Source organism: Puma concolor, chromosome A1 (genome assembly GCF_028749965.1).
Source record: "Puma concolor isolate L17-30 chromosome A1, mPumCon1.1.hap2, whole genome shotgun sequence".
In the NCBI taxonomy this organism is placed as follows: domain Eukaryota; kingdom Metazoa; phylum Chordata; class Mammalia; order Carnivora; family Felidae; genus Puma; species Puma concolor.
In genome coordinates, this window is record NC_141667.1 from 62,704,443 (window position 1) to 62,720,092 (window position 15,650).

The following is a 15,650-nucleotide window of genomic DNA, read 5'->3' on the forward strand; positions in this document are numbered from 1 at the left end:
ACTTGGCATATACAGACCTAAGGATTCAGACAGAAATGAAGTGAAATGACACTCAAGTCACAAAGTTCAACATTTTGTTGTCCCAACAAAATGGCGCACGCATCTACCTCTATGATGTCAGGATGAATCAATTCAGAAATTAGCAGGTGAATAATTAAAACTTCCTGGCAACAAATCTTACTACCTCTGGAGAAGCAGGTGTTTCCTGTCTCTCCAGGTTTTTTTTTTTTTCTTTTTTCTTTTTCTTTTTAAAGCTACCATCCTCACAATACCCACCAGATGTCAGGCATATTACATACCTTGTCTTTAATCTTTACAATATCCCATGAAGTATTATTATTATTACTCCCGTACAGATAAGGACACTGAGGCTCCAAAAAGTGGGCTCATGTAACTATCAAGTGCAGGGGTTGGGATTCAAATTTAGCGACTATCTAAATCCAACACCCACACTCTTTCCACTCTGTCATGCTGGTCCTTGGCCCTACACCCAGCCTAAAGCCTCAGCTATGCTCTCTCAAGACCTTTGATTTAGTCTGTCACATTTACAGTCCATAACGGTTTATCGCCCTTACTTGGGGATAAGACAAATGAATAAACCATGGCCAGGAAGCTAAGTGTTTCAAAATTCTTAATTGCTCAGATACCTCACCAAAAACATCGCCAATGCTTATCATCCTCTTTGAAGTACAATCTGCCTCTACTTCAAATGATGTAAATTTTCCCTTTAACAACAGTTCTTACAAACCACAAACTTAGCCTGCAGAAATTGACATTGCAGACTAAACATTTACCATGATTTTTAGAAAAGCATATCATAATTATCACTTTTTCCACTGAACCAAAAGGAGCCAGAGACCACAAACATTTTCCATTTTCCCTATACTGACAGGTATGATATTCACAGTAAGCATTAAAAAGCGAGAACTACAGACAATTTTTATAGAATTAATGGTTTTCCCAATCAAAAGAAGTCTTAACTTGACAACTGAAACAGTAAAACTTCAAACTCAAGATCATCTATGGTAAAAGTTCAACACCAAACTAGAATAGTGATTACTAAGTTGCTCCATACATTATTAAATTTAAGTATGCACGTACACATGGACCAGTTTCTCCCCTAATACTCTTAAGGCAGGGTCTGTGTTAAGGAACTAATGCCAGGTTTAATCCAAGTCTACTAGACACGAACACAATCAACTTGGCCAGCTTGTCCCCAGCTATTAGATTCGTATGTATGATATATACTGACATATGTATATATGTTCAGATCAAATCCTGTTAAAACAAATAGCATTTTAACAAAAATATTTCCATGTCCCAGCCAATGGTCCATTCATTTCATGTAATATTCAATACCACAAAATTCCACTTTAACAGAGATATGGACAATGCCTTAAAATTCGCTGTAATGAAAACTGAATTGTATGCAATTATACTAACCATATTTATATACATAACACATGTTCATCTGTTCTGTCTCTTCTCCAAGACTGTACACTCCCCAAGAGAAGGGGTTGCCTCTGGACTACACTCTGCAAATCAAGAGAACTTCAACAGTGCCACCTTGTGGATATTCTGTAAATACAAGGTGAGTTTCCTGGCACTCTAAAATGTTTGAGAAGCAAATTACAGGCAATAAAACCAAAGCAGCAGAAAGCAAGCAAACCAAAAAACAACAGGTTTCCTTGAGCAAAATGGAGGCATAGTTTCAAAGCACTTATGAGGAACAAGTACCATCATCGAATATTTAACTGTCTGATCTTTTCTAGATATGAGATGCAACCTGAGTCCACAGAAAGGCTTGGCTGCTGGAGGTTCTGAGTTCTGGCACTGCTCATACCAGAGAGATGGCACCACATGGTCAATCACCTTACTTAAACTCACTTATAATTCTCTCCCCCTGAACCCCTCATCCTCCTTCCCTCTCATACAATTAAAACCATATCTGTTTCCTCCTTTCTCCCTATCATAAATAACTGGGCTGTAAATTGGGTTGTAAACATGTATTCTATACTATTGGCCAATAAGAATTTTCCAGAGTAATCCTAGCAATTTCAGCCTTTGCACTAACTTTTGAACCAGCCCCCACCATCACCACAATTCAATCACCACAATAACCAAGATGTATGATCTTCATCATTTCATGAAATTTCTCTGATCCTTGGCTTCCTGGTCTATAGAGTGAGAAAGAGGATTAAGTGATGGCTAAGATCCTTCGTAGCAATTAAATACTACACAATTCTAGAAAGAGAGGGTTCTTATTTTCTTTTCTAGAAATACTAATGAATGTAATGGAGCAAACAGTGCTATATTTCAGCATAAAATAAACCAGAAGAGTCAAAATGTCCTAAGCTAACTCTCAAATATCCTTACACTCCCACTGTAGAAAGTAAATGTACACATTTTGGAAGAAAGATTCGAAATTCAAAACTGGCCTTTCAATTTGCCTGAGACCTGAGAACAACTCCTATTTGCCATGAAAATACTTAGAACATGGAGTCCTGATGCACTGTAAATCACAGACAAGCTAAGGAAGGAGCTACTCTTTGAAGAGAAGAGCTCTTCTTTGAAGAGAAGCTCTGACGGGACAGGGCTGGTGGCAATGGCACTTTTATCCCTGGCTATTTCTAGGTCTACCCTGGCATGGCAGTTATAACCTCTAGACCAAAATGACCATTATTAGAAGAAACATTCTGGCCAGCATTCTCTTCAGAAATCTATCTTACCTAGCCAAATTTAAAATTAAAGTTAAAATCAAAATTAAAGGAAGAAGGAGAAGGAGAAGGAGAAGGAGAAGGAGAAGGAGGAGGAGGAGGAGGAGGAGGAGGAGGAGGAGGAGGAGGAGGAGGAGGAGGAAGAGAAATAAAGAGAGAAAAGACAGAATTAATGAGTGATCAAAAATCAAAGTGGGCATAAAACAGGCAGAGCACAGAGGCTTTTTAGAGCAGTGAACCTATTCAATATGATACGATAATGGCAGATACATGTCATTACACATTTGTGCAAATCCAAGGAATGCACACCAAGAGTGACCCCTAATGAGTATGGAGTGGGTGATAATAATGTGTCAATGTAGGCCCATGTGTCCCAGAACAAATGAGCCACCTGGATGGGATGTTAACGGGGGAGGCTGGATGGGATGGTGATAGTGAGGTAGGATGGGGACATGGAGACTATATGAATTCTCTGTATTTTCCATTCAATTTTGCTCTGAACCTAAAACTACTCTAAAAAAATAGTTTCTCTCTCTCTTTTTTTTTTTTTTAAATCAAAGTAAACTTAACCAGAGGAGTATGGGGATGGGAGGAAGAGGGAGAGAGAGAGACAGAGAGGGAGGGAGAGAGAAAAAGAGAAGTGGTGAGGGAGAAGATCCAGAAATAAGTTTTTCAAAAAATGTAATAAAGACATGCCATCAGTTTTTCCAAGACATTTGTACCATTCCCTACCCTAAGTGTCATTTTAAGTACAAATGAACATCCTAAACTTTGGGACACTGTTTAAACATAAATGCTGTAGGAAAAATTATCTCATATATTTTTTAAATTACTTATAAAAGCAAAATCCAGATTATATATAGGCTACATCAAAACTAACAGCATAGGGATGCCTGGGTGGCTCAGTCAGCTAAGCGTCCAACTCTTGATTTCAGCTGAAGTCTTGATCTCACAGTTCATGGGATCAAGCTCTGCATTGGGCTCTGTGGTGACAGTACACAGCCTGCATGGGTTTCTCTTTCCCTCTCTCTTTGCCTCTCTCCCACCTCAAAATAAATAAACACTTTAAAAAACAGGATAGCATTAGCTCATTAAACTAAACAATGGTATGACCAATGATCAACACCACTAATCGTGGCAACTGCCTACATTTCCTATACAGATCCTAAATTATAACTCCTTTTCCAATGCCATAATAAAATATAGTATGGGTACCAAAGAAACTCACACTGTAGTCACATTGTACTCATTCATTCATTTCACAAATATCTACTGATTTATGCGTAGGCCCTTGGACTAGACATTCTTCTACTGCTCAGCTTTTTAAAAGACAAGTACAGTTACCTGGTAAAGCGGTAATAAAGTCTCGCTGCAACATGGGCTTCAGGTAAGAGTTAATATGTCCATGCTGATAATGACACATTCGTGAAATAAGGTGTTCCACAAATTCCACTTGATCTGATTCAGACCACTGGTCAAAATATTTAATACACAAGTCTTTTTCTTTTTGATAGTTTCCTTCTGATGGCCTCTTTCTGGAGACGATCACAGATGATGTTCCATTACTTATCTATTTTAGAAAAATAAACAAAAAAAATAATTAGTTTGACAAAGAAAAAAACTCTAATTAGTATTTTATTGGAAACATTTTTCACCCTGTGTATTTAATCTTAAAATACCAGTTATACCCTGAAGCCAAACTCATTCCTTTATTAATTCGTTCATGAAGTAATTTAAAATGTATTTAGGGCCTCAAATTAAGTCTCTAAAGTAAATGTCAAATTTACAGCTATTTATAAAGCTATCTGGTGTCCCAAGTCATCATTCTCCAATGCTTATTCCAAAACCATGTGGTTATTAGATAACCAATGTCAGAGATAACTATCTTAGAGAATGTGCTCAACTTGGCAAAATAGCAACTGATTGACTATTAGTAGTTTGCTTTACTTCTTCAAAGATCAAAGTCAATGCTATATTCATCTAGCCAATGGTTCTCACACCTGTGTGTGCATCAGAGTAACAAGAGGGCTTCTTAACAGACAGACTGCCAAGCTCCACCACAGATGTCCTCATTCTATAGGTCTGGAGTAGAGCCTGAGAAGTTGCAAGTTCCCAGGTGGTATTGGTGCTGATGGTCCGGAGAATGCACTTTAGAGACCACACTTTGAAAACCACTGGTCCATTTAATGAAGAAATCTGAAGGCAATTCAATCTAAAAATTGAACCCATCTCCAAACTGTTACCAGAGCTACTAGACTGCTAGCAAATAACAGTTTAGACTTTCACTCCTTTTTTTTCTTCACCTATTCTGAAAGCAACCCAAGGTGAACCACATACACCTCAAAAGATTCTCATCCTATAGAGTTGGTCGATGATATCCCACAGACTCCTATACTACCTATGCATCATTTCTCCTCAAAGCTACATGGATGATGGTTCTTGCATAAAACCAGTATATTTCTTAAAAAATAAAAACTACATATACTTTATCTGACAACAGCATCAAAAAAAAAAAAAAATTGGAATCCCCAGACTGAAGCCACAACTGCCACTGGTGTTATAAGGCTCAGTAACATCCCTGTTTAAAACCAAAATTACTTCAATGTTTTTGTCAAACATTTGCCAAGCTATCTACCAGTCACTCCTTTGGGAGCCCCTTCATGTGTAACACCAGAAATAGCCTAGAAGAGAATTTTGAAAACTGAAGAGTTATATTACAGACATGCATTAACTCCATGTACGAGCTTATCTCAGAAGTTTTACACAGAAAGAACCAAGAGCTTTGTTATCACTATGTCCCCTAATTTAACTGAATCTATCCCAGAAAGAAGACATCCTTCATAAATAACCAAAGGAGTCTGACTTTCCTTATTAAAATCTTATATATCATACCTCTCTGCAGCAAGTTTTTATGTCCACATTTAAAGGTACATAGTGAGAAGGCATTCACCTCCCATCCCATTTATCTTACTACCTCCTTCTCTAGGAATGTTCCCCCCCCAACCCCGGAAATTGGATGGAGAGCTGACACTGGGTACCACCAGAGGGCAGCATTGAACAGAAATTTATGATGCTGCTTGTAGTTAAGACCTCTGACAGAGCCCAAAAATCAACGTTCAAAACAGTCAGAAGTGAAAATTCTTCACGGTGGTGAGTATCAGCTAGTATAAGGGACATCTCTGCTACTTTTAAGTATAAGGATGTTGAGTATAATGTTATAGTAACTGCCCGACTATAGGCAACTGGTTAAAGCAAATAATAATACATCTACATAAGGTACTATAATGAAGCCATTAAAATTAGGTTTATATAGTAACATCGTAATAACAAGAGAACGTGTTTATGAAACAATATTAAGGAACAAAAGACAAGATGCAGAATTTTATACAGCATTACAATCACGGTTTGTGCAATGGGGAACACACAAAACAGAATAAAGGATATATTAAAAAAAAAACAGCCGTATTTCCTTCCTCCTTCTTTTCTACATTTTACTCATTGTAACTTGTCAAAATAATTGCTTTCCTGACAGGTTAAATATATGGTAACAACTTGCATTTGTGTACTGCTTTATAATTTCCAAAATACTTTCACATCCATTATCATTTGATAAGCAAAGAGATTATTATTTCATTTACAGAAGGGTTCTTAAACATCTAACTTCCCTACAGCATTGGTATACCATTAACTAGTTAACTAAAAGAACTTACGAAAGAAAAACTGAAAGCCAAAATGTTAAGAACCACTGAACTGAAAAATGAATAGTCAATGAAGAGAACCCTATTGGAAAATACGGAGCATGAAGGAGGAACAGACATCAAGCTGCACACAGTTCCCCCGACGCAGTGGCAAGTGCACAGTTCTACAGCACAGTTCCCATTTCTACTTCTAGCCACCTGCTGAGCCCAGATTTTCCTGACATTGTTTTGCTTTGCTTATTTCATCGTAAATTTGTTGGGCATACTTTATTCTTGCTAACTCATCTACTCCTCTCATTTCAAATCAAATGAACGCAGAGAATATTTTTTAACATTATTCTCTTCATCTTTAGGTTTATTTGCCTCTTACTGTGTCTTTCTGAGGGGCAAAGTTATTTGCACCATAATGGTTGATGGAAAGATCCAATCATGAAACTTTACATAGCATCCCTCCCCGTAGCTAGGGCAAAAAAAACCCTGGGGAATTGGGAGGAAAACTGGCAGGACTAAAAAGAACCAAGAAAGAAGAAAGGAAAGGGCAAACTAACAAGAAAGAAATGGGGGAGAAGGGTGAGGGTAGGGAGACAAAATCACCAATGCACACACACTGCCATGGCACGGTGCTATTCTGGTGACAAAGGATGCCACCACTGACCATCTTTGGCTTGGACTGTGGCGACAAACTGAGTATTTTAGGCTACAGACACTTCAGAATCTTTGTAGCAACTCCAAAATTTTTTACTATTCGTAATGACACTTCCCTGAGGAACAGAAGATAAATTAGGGTGAATTCTGAAACTAGCAAAATTGCACAAAAGAAAACAAAAACGCTTGCTTGGCTCTGGTTTTCACTGAGGACATGAGCTGAGGGAGCATCTTATCTATAGTAAGTCAACTGCTCTTATCTGTGCGTCGTCATTCCTACCTGCCAAAGAGTATTTTTCTTTGGGGACTCATCTTCATTTTGATCCTCCATAACTGAAGTGTTCTAAGGGGGGAAAAACAGGTTATTTGAATTATGCCGAGTTTTGCAAATCCTACACCAAAATATAATTTTGAAAACCCAAAGTAGAATGTACCAACACCAACCCAAGAACTATTTGGCTTGTGACTAACAGATGCCATTTTGGGGTCAAAAGGGTTGTGCTCATCTTCATACATTAGTTGAAGTTACAGTTAGTTGCTGGACAAAACTAAGCATAAAGTCTTTATTTATGAAGGCTGGGCATACTTAGAAAACAAGCTAAATTATGGGACTGGGGCTGAGGCTCTACCTCAACCATCACTGTTATTCTTTTAACTTGTGGCAAGAAGCCACGGAGACCCACTTAGTTCTTTGACTGCACAAACATTTACTAGAATGTCTGCTATTCAGTAATCCATCCCAACCATCACCTGCAATTAGTACCGCCAAGCTCTGGAAGTCCCCCCTTGCTTTTCTCTTTCCTTCCTTGATAACCTTGTTTTTCTAGACCGGCTTTGCAATCTCCCTTAGCAAGCACCAGTGGTGGGTGCCCCAACTTCTTCCCTGAAGGGGAGGATGCTGGTAGCCAGTAACAATCTGGCTTGCCTTGGGAACGCATTAGCTTTTGATTTTTGTGTTTACCGCACAAAGAGGCACTCACTGTGTGATTATTCTGTCTGGTGACCTAGTCGCTCAACAGATGCCCATTAACTAGAGATTATACATGACTGGATTTTCCCTTTTGAAGCTCCTACCTAATGGCTAAATGGAAACTTAATGAGAAGGGGAAGTGGGAGAGTAGTGCTCCGAAAGGACTAACCATTCAAGAACCTCTAAGATTCTTTCCCAAACCTAAAGCTCTAAGATTGGGGTACAAAAGATAAACTGGAACACTCCACAGTATTATTCAAAAGAATCCTATAGATCTGTTTAAGTCACTGGTGTTTACAAGATTCTGTTTACTGCCTTTAGGGATAAGCCTATCTCTCAAAACTTCCCTATTTTTCCTTTTTTTCTTCAAGTCATAAAATGTTTGCACCCACACAGTATTTCCCAACGTGGGTAATGACAGAAGAATCACTACAGAACACTAGTGCTTTGCAGGTCACATAGCTCGCTCTGATCAGGAATACAGTATGTAGTACAACAGTCAAAGGCTTTGAAACCAGAGACACGTTGCATTTGTAAGGTGGTCACTTATTCAGTGTGTGTGTGTGTGTGTGTGTGTGTGTGTGTGTGATTCTGAGTAAGGTGTTTTACCCATGGACAAATACAAACCATATAGAGGTACTGTGGGATGGAGACTCCCCAGCACAGTGTTTGGTGTGTAACTGGTACTCAAAAAATCATTCATGCCCAGCTTTGAAGATGCTACTTTCCCTTAAGTGTTATCGTCTCACACTTTTTAACCTCAGGCTTTGACAGAATGGCTCCAGATGGCTGCCTGTAGAGAAAATCCACTGGCTCCCTCAATAAAATCTTACAAGTCCCACAGTGCCAAGGTCTGCAATGGGGGAGAAGGGCAAACGGTCAGGGTTCCCCACATGTGGAAAGCCAACCATGAGCTAGAGAGGAGGACATTGTGTCCAAGAGTCCAAAACAGGTCTAGAGTAGACGGTAATAAATGATCCTGAATGGGAAGAAGAGGGTGGAGAAGAGAAAAACAAAAGTAGTACTTCTCTCTCCATGTAATTTTCCTTTTACTGCTATCTTGAAGGACTTAAGATTCATAAAGCTGGCAGGGGAGTGAACAAAGTGGAAACAGTGACTTAATACCTCATCTGCTGGGTCCAACTAGTAGTTACAAAGCCATCTTTGCAAGGTCACAACGTCCTGGGTTCTAAGAGAGTAACAAGAAGAAACCATGGCTGGAAACATGAAGAGTAAGCGTATAAAGTAGAAGAAAAATGGCAAGTCCCTGCCCCCATCTTCAGGCACCTGAGGAAATGTATGAGGAATGCATATATGTAGGGTTTTAAACTAAAAACTTTTGGGGCGCCTGGGTGGCTCAGTTGGTTAAGAATCCGACTTCGGCTAAGGTCATCATCTCACAGTTGGTGGGTCCGAGCCCCATGTTGTGGGGCTGACAGCTCAGAGCCTGGAGCCTGCTTCAGATTCTGTGTCTCCCTCTCTCTCTGCCCCTCCCCCGTTTAGGCTCTGTCTCTCAAAAATAAATACAATGTTAAAACAACTAAAGTAAGAACTTCTGTTATACAGGAGTCTGAACCCACCAGAACTCTTCTGACCTAAGCCACCTAAATACTTTCCTTACTCAGGGAGGAAATAAAAAGTCAGAAGTCCCTACAGATTACACAAGAAACAACTGTCTTTCTTCCTTTCACTCATTCCAAAACAGAGAAATGGTGTTTATTTATACAGATGAGAAAGAAACAACCCCTCTGATAAAAATAGCAACTATTCTCTTAAGGCTTGATAAAAGTGGATAAAAAGATACGATTTAATAAAATTGTATTTAATAAAGCCCTGGGGTGGCCGGAATAGCTCCCCCATCATACATATCTTTTCAACTTCTCTTATAAAGCCCTGAGGAGAAGCTGCCAAAGGGAAAATGCTACTCTGAAGCTACATTGATCAGAGGATCATTTCCCAAGAGTCTTCCAGGTGACATAAGAGATGCTCAGAGAAAAAAGGGTCCCACGGTCTAATAAAATCTGACAAATGCTATATGCTGCACAAACACTTGCTCTCTCCCTCCCCACCCCCGAGGTTAAAAACCACTTCGTTAAGGGGCACCTGGGTGGCTCAATCGGTTAAGCATCCGACTTCAGCTCAGGTCATGATCTCACGGTCTGTGAGTTTGAGCCCCACATCGGGCTTTGTGCTGACAGCTCAGAGCCTGGAGCCTGCTTCAGATTCTGTGTCTCCGTCTCTCCTTGCCCCTCCCCTGCTCATGCTCTGTCTCTCTCTGTCTCAAAAATAAATAAAAATATTAAAAAAAAACAACACTTAAGACACTAAAGGTTCAGAGATGTCTCGTAAGTAACAATCAGGTTAAGATAGTAGTTTAACCTAGCTTTCCCAAGTTTGTTGGACATGGACACCTCTCTTATTATAACAATACCTCATTTAACAAGAGCTCAGCAAATACTGGAAAACACTGGACTAGGGCAATAGCATGCAGAAGTCCTCCCTCCTCTCATTTCACCAGACCCAGGTTTCTGGTAGACAAAGGAAATGACCACTTTGGTAGGCACAAAATATTCCGAGTCTCCTCTCATCTTTCCCAGACTGCTTTATGAGCTGAGTCTACGTGTAGGTACAATAAGCTCTAAGTCGTGATACATCTTTGCCGGTAGGTGCCACCAGCTAAGAGAATATATGTCACTTGGAAAAATCTACTTTAAGAGTTATATAAGAGAAATACATTTCCTACTTTAAAAATGCTACAAATTCGGCATTATGAGTTTCATGATAGAAATGCTTATACAGGGGCACCTGGGTGGCTCAGTACGTTAAGCGTCCGACTTTGGCTCAGGTCATGATCTCAAAGTTCGTGAGTTCAAGCCCCGCATTGGGATCTGTGCTGACAGCCCAGAGCCTGGAGCCTGCTTCAGATTCTGTCTCCCTCTCTCTCTGCCCCTTCCCTGTTTGCACTTTCTCGCTCAAAAATAAACAAACATTAAAAAAATTTTTTAAAAAGAGAAATGTTTATACAACATAAGATTTTCATACAAAAGGAGTCTTTACTCTTTAGAGGAAGCAAAAATAAAAAAAAAAAAAAACCACAAAGGATCTGGAAAACATGGGAGCATTCTGCCATTTTCTTTAGTGTTTTAAAATTGGGGGACTTAAGACATTAAGAATGACAGACATATAATGCAAAAATGCTATTAGCTAACTTCATTGGGTCTCTAATCTAGGCTTGTTTCATACATTGCCTTTTAATTTTGAGGAAAAAAATATGAATGTATATATTGCAATTTTACAAAAAAAAATGAGGAACAGATAAGTAAGTGATTAAAAGTCACAAAGTTGGTAAATGAAAGAGATGCAGGAATCAGATCTAGGTCTGTTCTAATCAGAAGTCAACGTCCTTTCTGTACAGAAAAACACATCTCAAGTATTTTCCAACTGCTGGTTGTAGCCTATGAAGTTCATTTAATGGGCCGCAATCAGCATTTTCTAATAAAACGAAATTGAATCTGGGCATTCCCCTGCTCACAAAGGTAAGCATAACAAAAATCACAAGGGGTAAATAAAAGGAATGAGCAAAACCAGAACAGGAAAATTCAAATTAAGGAAAGAAAAACTCATTATTGCACAAGGAGAACAATACTCAAGTCAAATCACTGAGTGACAAAGAGTTTTTAAAAATCTCTAAAAGTCATAATTTGTGAAGAGGATAATGTGTACTTTTATATATACACTAAATATAAAATTCCACAAAATATATCAAGGAAAAAAGTTATGTAATTTTTTTTAATTTTTAAAACACCCTTGCATCTTTGACAGATCAAGTAGACCAAACAAATAAAAGCTTGGCTTTCCATAGAACATTAAAAAAACAACTGACAGAGTATCCTAGAGCACAGAAAAAGTATCAAACACAGTCAGAAATCAAGAAAAGATTATTGTGTTAAGATCAAGCCAAGCAGAAATGTCCAAATCTAGTTTGCTAGTTACTATGTGCCACAAATTCCAAAGATAAACAGAACAATGACTCACACAAATAAACCAAACACCTCTGTGTTGTTATTGTTAATTCCACCCAGGCCCCTAGTCTAACCTAAAATTCTTTCCCCTTAAACCTAAATCTTACCAACACATTACTGGTAAATAAGATCACTGAAGAGGGAGAAACATTCACTTGGAAAAAGAAGAGACAAGCTTTTCCAAAAAAGCAGTCCCCTCTCTCATAGTAATCTCACAACTCCAGAAGGAAGAAAAACATGAACGCATCTATGCATACATGACTTTTTAAAGCAACAACTCCAGCCACCATTAAACATAGCTAATCAAAAATCTTCTTGTCCCTCCACACAAATATCAAAATATAGAAACAAACCAGTTGATTTCTTTCTACAATTAAAATAAAATTTTTAAATTTTAATTCTTTGGGAGTTTGTCTGAAATCACTGCCACGTAATTTCTATAATGTAGTAAGTTCTGTTCCAGTTTATCTAATCTGCAGTTCTACTCACACTTCTAACTAGGTGTTTGGCTGTTCCTGACACTACATGACAAGATCATATCAAAGTATGTAGAAGAATGAATACAGGATAAAATTTTTCTTCCTTTCCTCACCACCAATTATTTTTTATTATTAGATATTTTTTTAAAAAAAATTAAGCTACAATAATTAAAGCAGTATGGTTCTGGCAAAGCAAGATCAATGAAACAAAATAGAAAGTCCAGAAACTGATCATTTATACTTACAAATCTGTGTATTTTAAAGTCAGAGTTTCAAATTGGTGAGAAAGAGATAATACTTTTTACGGGATTAAAAATAAAAGATGGGGGTGGAGGGGGCCTGGGTGGCTCAGTCAGTTGAGGGTTTGACTCTAGATTTTGGCTCAGGTCATGATCCCAGGGTCTTGGAATCAAGTCCCCTGTGGGGCTCACATTGAGTGTGGAGCTGCTTTAAGATTCATTCATTCATTCATTCTCTCTCTCTCTCCCTCCCCCCCCCCCCCGCCCCTGCCCTGTGCACACACGCACATGCTCAAAAAATATAAATAAAAATAAACAAAAGTTGGGCACCTGGGTGGCTCAGCTGGTCAAGCATGGGACTCTGGATCTCAGCTCAGGTCTTGATCTCATGTCTGTGAGTTCAAGCCCCACACTGGGATCCACACTGGGTGTGGAGCCTGCTTTGAATGAATGAATGAATGAATGAATGAATGAATATAAAAACTTTTTAAAAATAAAGAAAAGTTAAAATGCTACCTCATATTACATCCCAATAAATACTATGGATACAAAGAATCAAGTGTGAAAAATTACAACCATAAAACTACTAAAAGCAAGCATACAGGAGTTTCTACAAATTCATGGAACCAGGGAAAGGCTGTCTAAGCATGATACCAAAGACAGAAATAAATGTAGATGTGACTGGATAAAAAAATTCAAACTCATGAATGTTCACAATAAATTTCAAAAACAAATACAATACATTGGGGGAAGTATTGCAATGTATGATAAATAAGTTACTATATAAATATTTCTAATAAATTAATAAGGAAACCAAAACTAATACCCTAATAGGCAAATAAGAGTAAGTAGATATTTCAAAATGAGAAATTTAAATGGCCATCAAAAATGAACACCTACAACAATAAAAAGATGCAATTTTTCACCTACCAAAATTGGCAACTTTTATTTTTATGTACTCTACAGGAATTGGGCACTCTGGTAAGATTATAAATTGTTACTTTTCAGAGAATATTTATCAATACATAACTTCAAAAAGTACTACTTAACAATGGACATAATTTAACTTTAGCAATTTTTCCTAAGGAACTGTATGTCTATAGAAAATTATAGGGGCGCCTGGGTGGCACAGTCGGTTAAGCGTCCGACTTCAGCCAGGTCACGATCTTCATGCTCTGTCTCTCTCTGTCCCAAAAATAAATTAAAAAAACGTTGAAAAAAAAAAAAGAAAAAAAAAAAAAGAAAATTATAGCTACGACAATTTATAACATGGAAAACTAGAAAACAATGTAAATGTCCAACAACAGGGTATCATTTAAAAATATGATACAGACGCCTGGGTGGCTCAGTCGGTTAAGCGTCCAACTTCGGCTCAAGGTCATGATCTCATGGTTTGTGAGTTTGAGCCCCGTGTTGAGCTCTGTGCTGACAGCTCAGAGCCTGGAGCCTGTTTCGGATTCTGTGTCTCCTTCTCTCTCTGCCCCTCCTCTACTTGTGCTCTGTCTCTCTCTGTCTCTCAAAAATAAATGTAAAAAAAAAATTTTGTTTTTAATATATGATAGTAAAAATTTTTAGTTCTTTTTAAAAACATTTCTATTGAAGTATAATATAATAAAGGGTTCAATTCTCAAGTGTAACTAGTACTCAGACCAACATAAAGAACATTGCCAGGGTCCATAAATATTTTCCTCATATTACCTCCCAGTCATTAATGGCCAAAGGTAACCACTAATTTTTTTAATATCACCATAGATTTATACATTCATTTTTGAACTTTTTTTTAATGTTTATTTATTTTGAGAGAGACAGAGACAGAAGAGACAGAGAGTGCACACATGTGCACAAGCAGGAAAGGGGCAGAAAGACGGAGAGTCCCAAACAGGCTTTGTGCTGTCAGCACAGAGCCCAATGTGGGTCTCAAATCATAAGATCATGACCTGAGCCAAAGCCAAGAGTCTGACACTTAACCGACTGAGCCACTCAGGTTGCTCCCATTTTTGAACTTTAAGTAAATAGATTCTTATCATATATACTCTTTAGGTCTAGCTTCTTTTGCTTAACACTATGATTTCAGATTCTTAAATACAGCAACAGTTCATTCTTTTTCACTGCTCTATATTATTTCAAAAAATATTTATTCATTTTACTACTGATTAACATATAGGTCACTTCCACTTTTGGCATTTAAAATAATTCTGTCATGTCTGCTGGTGTACATGGGCAGGTATTTCTGTTGGGTCTATAGTAGGGGTGAACAATCAGATCATAAAATATAGTAATTTTTACTGTAAATGCTTAAAAATGCAGACAGTAATGCTGAACTTCAGGGTTTAGATGTACATTCTCTGGTCATTGACCACATCTAGGTGAACAAAGCCCCCAGGATGCAGCACAGAACTTGCAGAGCTCAGGGTCGGATTAACCCATACATGAACTCTCCCTGACACATTGAGATGATCCTTACTGAAAAAGAGCAAAGTATTCCTAAATCAGAAGAGGTGGTTGCACCAAAGAAAAAGATATCCAAGAGGAAACTGGAGAAACAAAAACTTGCAGCCCAGGAATAAATTCAGAATAAAATAAATGTTAAAAAAAAATAGCTTTTGACCATTTAAAAAAAATTTTTTTTTCAACGTTTTTATTTATTTTTGGGACAGAGAGAGACAGAGCATGAATGAGGGAGGGGCAGAGAGAGAGGGAGACACAGAATCGGAAACAGGCTCCAGGCTCCGAGCCATCAGCCCAGAGCCCGACGCGGGGCTCGAACTCACGGACCGCGAGATCGTGACCTGGCTGAAGTCGGACGCTTAACCGACTGCGCCACCCAGGCGCCCCATCTTTTGACCATTTTTAATTGGACAGTCTTTTCTTACTCATTTC

At 38.3% G+C, this 15,650-nt stretch overlaps 1 protein-coding gene across 8 annotated transcripts in view; it reads right to left on the minus strand.

Annotated features, from left to right (window-relative positions):
• The window catches only part of FBXW11 (F-box and WD repeat domain containing 11), a 120,342-nt gene that overhangs the window by 36,070 nt on the left and 68,622 nt on the right, over positions 1-15,650 (minus strand). For 5 of the 8 annotated variants that reach the window (XM_025924910.2, XM_025924909.2, XM_086715190.1 and 2 more), the window contains 2 exons: positions 7,341-7,403; positions 4,062-4,287 (listed from right to left, as the gene is read on the minus strand). In XM_025924910.2, the coding sequence (XP_025780695.1) occupies positions 4,062-4,287; positions 7,341-7,391 (277 nt within the window). In that variant the 5' untranslated portion in view covers positions 7,392-7,403. The remainder of the gene's footprint in view (positions 1-4,061; positions 4,288-7,340; positions 7,404-15,650) is intronic. The other 3 variants (XM_025924911.2, XM_086715246.1, XM_086715407.1) reach the window with 1 other exon arrangement.